Source organism: Atta colombica, unplaced genomic scaffold (assembly GCF_001594045.1).
Source record: "Atta colombica isolate Treedump-2 unplaced genomic scaffold, Acol1.0 scaffold52, whole genome shotgun sequence".
NCBI lineage: Eukaryota > Metazoa > Arthropoda > Insecta > Hymenoptera > Formicidae > Atta > Atta colombica.
The window spans coordinates 877,713-883,923 of record NW_017259542.1 but is presented as its reverse complement, the minus strand read 5'-3'; the positions used below and the strand labels follow the sequence as shown (position 1 = coordinate 883,923).

General features: G+C 32.4%; 1 protein-coding gene across 3 annotated transcripts in view; it reads left to right on the top strand.

The window, feature by feature from the left end:
• Nucleotides 1–6,191, top strand: part of LOC108691834 (histone-lysine N-methyltransferase EHMT2) — a 10,446-nt gene extending 4,255 nt beyond the window's left edge. For all 3 annotated transcript variants that reach the window (XM_018199764.1, XM_018199763.1, XM_018199762.1), the window contains 8 exons: nucleotides 948–1,590; nucleotides 1,979–2,311; nucleotides 2,412–2,640; nucleotides 2,791–2,997; nucleotides 3,361–3,617; nucleotides 3,800–4,050; nucleotides 4,613–4,788; nucleotides 5,630–6,191. In XM_018199764.1, coding sequence (XP_018055253.1) covers nucleotides 948–1,590; nucleotides 1,979–2,311; nucleotides 2,412–2,640; nucleotides 2,791–2,997; nucleotides 3,361–3,617; nucleotides 3,800–4,050; nucleotides 4,613–4,788; nucleotides 5,630–5,798 — 2,265 coding nt within the window. In that variant the 3' untranslated portion in view covers nucleotides 5,799–6,191. The remainder of the gene's footprint in view (nucleotides 1–947; nucleotides 1,591–1,978; nucleotides 2,312–2,411; nucleotides 2,641–2,790; nucleotides 2,998–3,360; nucleotides 3,618–3,799; nucleotides 4,051–4,612; nucleotides 4,789–5,629) is intronic.
• Nucleotides 6,192–6,211: the final 20 nt, after the last annotated feature.

Below are 6,211 nucleotides of genomic sequence, written 5' to 3'. Positions count from 1 at the left end.
ATATATATATATATATAAATTGCCAAATTAAATAATTATTTTACAATTCCGTGTATTCCTACAATTTTTGAGAAAATTACAAAATTATTTAAAAATAATCCGCTAATAAAATTTGCATACAAAAGGCTCAATAAATTGAACCCATTTATTAGAGTACACAAAGATAGGCTGCCAGGCATTAATTCACTGTAGTCTATAAAATTAATTGTGTCCAATGCGAGGCATTTTATGTTAGCCGGAGAGGTTATTAAAAACTAGAATCAGTGAACATCGTAATCACATTAACAGAAACTGATCCCAACTTTCGATTATAACTGAACACAGAGTGAACATAGAACATGATTTTGATTGGAACGGAATTAAGATATTAAATGAAGAAAAACCATTAAGTAAAAGATTGATTTTCGAGATGATTTTTATTCGTAATAAGGCATATCTGTCTTATTGTTTTATCTATGTATTATTTTCTCCTTTGTTTTTGTATAATGATTGGTAACAGATCATCGTAATATCATCGTGTAGTCTGTACTATCGATCTGTAAGTTTACATTTAATTGTATTGTTAAGATTGACTATTGTACTATTTTTTATTATTACAGTAATGGTATCATTTTATCGATTGACTCACATATACAGTATTTAAACAAATACTATGACGTTTTCAAGAGATTTTAAATTTAAACACAGTTCTATTATTGTAAATTTACCAAGCGACTTATTTTAATAGCGCAATTTATATCGCGACAGTTACTGAAGATGACCAAAATAATGTAGTCAAAAAATCTAGATTTTTATTAATAAACCTTATATTTTTTATTATTTCTATTTCTATTATATTTTTTACACACGAAAAATCTGTATCGGCTTTTATAGGCTTTTTTTTATTCTTTTGATAAATATTTGAATAGGAATAATATTCTTATCCTTTTGTTTTTATTTAATTTTAGACATATGTGCAATCTATGCTGTGCCTATGTCAAATACGATCTCAGTTATACGTGACGATAACTGGTTCTGGAGGACCACTGTACTGTACTGCTGTCGACTCGATTGACAATCGGGTGGTCGGCTGTTGTAATGAAGTGGACACTAATGATGTGGCGATGCGGCGGCCAAGCACTCGTGTGCCTTTCATTATTCTCTGCCGTATGCACAAGGAACGATTACTTCGTCACAATTGTTGTCCTTCTTGCGGAATGTTTTGTTCACAAGGCAGATTTGTGCAGTGTACCAATGGTCATCAGTACCATCGCGAATGTGAGATATATCCGAACAAGAAAGGTGTTTGTCCGCACTGTGGCAGTGAGACAGCAGCTTATGATGTAATGGTGACAATGAATGGCATGAGGCGGCCGGTTTTCATTCCTACGCGTAAAAAATTTTCCAAATTGCCATCTGCAAAGATGAGCCTACCTGGGAAAGGTGATAATACAAAGTTGGCTGAGCATCCGCCCAGTCCATTGATCAAGCCCGATGTTATCAAGATACCTGAACCGTCGATTAATACTGAGAGGCCAGAACGTTACACCATTATGAGTCTCTACACATCCGTGAAGAATGGAGATCTTGAAAAGTTGGTTAATATATTAGGTGAGTGAAAACTTGATGAGAAATATAAGAATTTAAATCAGTCAATGATTGATTTTATGAAATTGAATATTCTCAAACTTGTAAATTATAAATTTTTTATATTTCTTCGTGTTTTATTTTTCCATTTTAAATCTCTTGTTAAGTAATAATTTTATTCAGAAGTAAGATAAGCTAAGTTCACATTTATTATTTAAAGTTCTCTGATTCAGATTCTATGTAATTTATTAATGATAATTTATTAATGATAATATTATTATATAATATACATATATTAACAATATTATGTTAACAATTTAAAACTCTGTTTTTAGCGAATAATGAAATTGTTATTTACTTCAGTAACTTAATTATTGTATTGTCATTATAATATACAATTTCTGACTTTCAGCATGTGGTTACAATGCAAATCACACATTCCGGGATTATGCTCACCGAACCGGTCTGCACATAGCAGCAGATAAAGGTCATTTGTCATGTGTACATGTTCTGGTTCAAGCTGGTGCTCAAGTAGATGTAATGGATAGGAACCAATTGACACCACTAATGCTAGCTGCGAGTAAGGGTAATGCCGCCGTAGTGAAATACCTAGTCAGGATAGGTGCCGATGTAACACTGAAGGGTGAGGATGGTATGACTGCCTTGCACATGGCTGCCAAATCCGGTCACCTAGAAGTCTGCCAAATCATACTGACTGAGTGTAAAGTGCCGAGAACATTAGTAGGTAATGTGTGATGTGCTCTCTAATTATGAATAATTTATTCGTTACTTTTTTAGATTTAAATTTATTTTTTTTTTACGTTCTCTGACATTTTCATTTACAGATTCTGTAGATGATGGTGGTTGGACAAGTTTAATCTGGGCATGCGAATTTTGTCATGCGGATGTCGCACGGTATTTATTGGACAAGAAGTGCGATCCGCTTATCCGAGATGCCGAACAGAATATAGCGTTGCATTGGAGTGCCTTCAGCGGCAGTTCCGAGATTACGGAGATGCTTCTTAACGAGGGTTGCGATGTGAACGCTGTTAATGTTCATGGTGATACTCCTTTGTACGTTTCGTATTTTTCTTGTAGAACTGTTAAAATTACTTATCATATTATGCGAACACTGTAGAAACATTTATAATCATCTTGAATAAACTGAATTTTTTAGATAATTTTTTCTCATTATAAAACAATAATTTACATATATTTTTTAAGACATATAGCAGCTAGACAAGATCAATATGCAGTCAGTGTTCTGCTGTTAGCGCGTGGTGCTAAAATAGGAGAGGTAAATGCTGCCGGCGAAACTGCGGTGAATTGTTGCGCATCTGATGGTGATACTATGGCTGCTTTAAGATTGAATGCGAAAGTCAATGAACTCGCCGAGTATATGTGGGAAAGAACGGTTAAGATATTGACGAAGTAAGTATGGAATTTTATCAAGTACAGCGTAATTATCAATACAGTAAATATATGAATAATATATGCTATAATTTTATAAAAATTGAATTAGTTTTTACTACACCTAATATATCTAACTCGACAATCATTATGATTGTCGAGTTAGATATATTAGGTGTAGTAAAAAGAAATCCATTATTTTTGAAATTGAATGAAAAAATAATGGATTTCTTTTTACTATACTTAATATTAAGAACTTTATTTCACAATTTGAGAAATATTGTTATAATACTAATTATATTGTATGTAGATATAATAAAAATTGGTTAGTATTTGGGTCTCTCTTTTACAATAATTTTCTTTTATTATTTGTTCTTTTTACAGTGACATTTCACGTGGAAAAGAAACAAATCCTATACAATGTGTCAACGGATATGATTCCGAGGACAAGCCAACCGATTTCCTTTACATAACGGAGAATTGTTTCACAAGCAATATCAATGTGGATCGCACAATTACATCGTTGCAATCATGTCGATGTGAGGATAACTGCAGTTCTGAAAAGTGCTTGTGTGGAAATATAAGTCTACGATGTTGGTATGATGAAGAGGGAAAACTCGTACCAGAATTTAATTATACAGGTATCTATTAAATGTCATTGAAAAAAACATTGAAAAAATTTTAATTTGTAAAAACAGAAAGTCTTATAATAATTGTATTATAAATACATTAAAATAAATACATTGAATTAATGATAAAGAAATTATAGAATATTCTATGAAAATAATTTTAATAAGATATTAACAAATAATATTTGTTACAGATCCACCAATGTTGTTTGAATGTAATCCAGCTTGCGATTGCAATCGCATTACATGTAACAACCGAGTTATTCAACATGGACTGACTCAACGATTTCAATTGTTCCGCACAAGAGGCAAAGGTTGGGGTCTTCGAACTCTTCGACATATTCCTAAAGGCACCTATGTTTGTGAATACGTTGGAGAGATAATCTCAGATTCCGAGGCTGATCATCGCGAAGATGACTCCTACTTATTTGATTTGGACAACAGAGTAAGTTATATATTCTATACTTATATATATAAGTTATAGTTTTTACTTTGATTTATAGAAGCGAAATAATTTTGTTTTTAATGTCTGCATATTGTTTTCGTAATTTCTTTTATTATACAATATATGGACAATTACAATATTTTAGACAACTCACGTTGTTCGTTTACTATAATATTTAGATTTTTCCATTCTTCAAGGGGTGCAATATCATGATTTATTACTCGTTTATCTTGGTATTTGTTTCTGCTTTTTTTATTAGAATAATTTTTTTAGTTAAAAAAATTCTCTAGTAGGCAATAAGTCTTTCGTTTGATAAGGTAGCTGCTCTATCAAGCTATCCGGTCATTTTCTATCCAGTCTATTATCTTAAATTTTACTCTTAAATTTAAATTGATAACACATAATCTGAGGTGCAAAAAAATGTTTATTACTTTATGAGAAGATTTTGGACTTTTTTGAAAAATCGTTTCTTTATAACTGTTTCTCGTTCGTATTGTACAGCTTATTATATCTATATAAGCTATTCTAGATTGTGGATAAAAGAATTATTTGATGTACACAGGATGGAGAAACATATTGTATAGATGCAAGACGTTATGGGAATATTGCTCGGTTCATTAATCATTCGTGCGCGCCGAATCTATTGCCGGTACGAGTATTCGTCGAACATCAGGATCTCCATTTTCCAAGGATAGCATTCTTCGCTAATCGTGACATCGAGGCAGATGAAGAGCTCGGGTATGTTAAAAAGAGGTTGAAGTCAATGAAACGCCGAAAATCTCTGAGACATTCTCATTGAGCCTCTAAACTAACAGGAATACATGGTTGCACAGCATTTTCTGTTAATAAATTGCTTAACATTTGTTTTTTTGTTTCATCAACATAGCACGTAATTGTAATTTTTTTCACCTTTATTACTTCATATTTCGTCTCTTTAATTCTGTGTCGTGATTCAAATATATTTTGATAGTAAAATAATCCAATTCTATTTATCTTTTGTTTAATGTAGAATGATCAAATGTTACTTTTATCCAATAAAGATGTTTAGTATAATAGTGTTTAAATAATCCTTATAATCTTTCAATAGATTGTACTCTGTGTCATTCACTCTTTCATTTTTTGTATTATTTATTTTTCTAAAGAACTAAAACAATCCTAAGAAATCTTTTCTTTTAAATATACTTTTGTAAGATTTTGAGATCTTTCTTTTTATTTAATCCGTTTCTAATGATTACATACAATTTATCATATGTATATCTTACGCGTATCTAATATTAATGCACGACGGATTAAGGTGACGGTATTTTTAAGAGTATTCACACATCTCACAATTTTCGCGGCGTTTTTCAGCAAGAACATAATCAGACAACATCATGTCTGTGTAACATCATGTCTGTGTAACATAGTGAATTGTTTCATTCTTGTTTAACATATGCAAACAAGGATCTAATGATTTACTGTGTTAAACTGTGTCTGACTGTGTCCTTGCTGAAAACACCCAATTTCATCTCGTTTTTTACGTCACGCTCTCTTTTGTTAATTTCGCACGATAGACAAATATGGATCTGTTTGCCTCCAGCTTCGATTACGGCGAGAAATTCTGGATAATAAAATGCAAGTCCTTCACATGTACCTGCGGTGCTGAAAACTGCCGTTACTCTGAGAAGACTATACAAGTCACACTGGATAACTACCGGAGAAAAATACAGCAGGAGGAAATGTTGGCAGCTCAAACTTCTTCTTCGTAACCATAATGCGATTTAGCTTAATTCTTTAGATGTTTACGCGCGTTTTTTTTTTGTGAACGGACACGACGACGATGACAATGATGGCAGATTGTCTCGTCGATCATGTGTTTTCTGCGTCACTTTGCCGTGAAATTGATTGCCGCAACATGTGTGGAATCGTAAAAGTACAAATGCAAAACGATGGTGGGATGATAAGCGTTCGATTAGGTTCTTTCACCGATATTTACGCTGTATATATCAATCGGCTTCGCAGCGTTCGGTTTCGTTATTGTTTTTGCCGAACACCCGAACGCGTTGAGGTAAAATTGACAGCCGGTCTATCAAGATTGTTATTACTCGTTTTTTGAATATTAATAAATTTTAATAATAATTTAATGAAAAGATCAACGACTTACAAGCATGTGTATATTAAG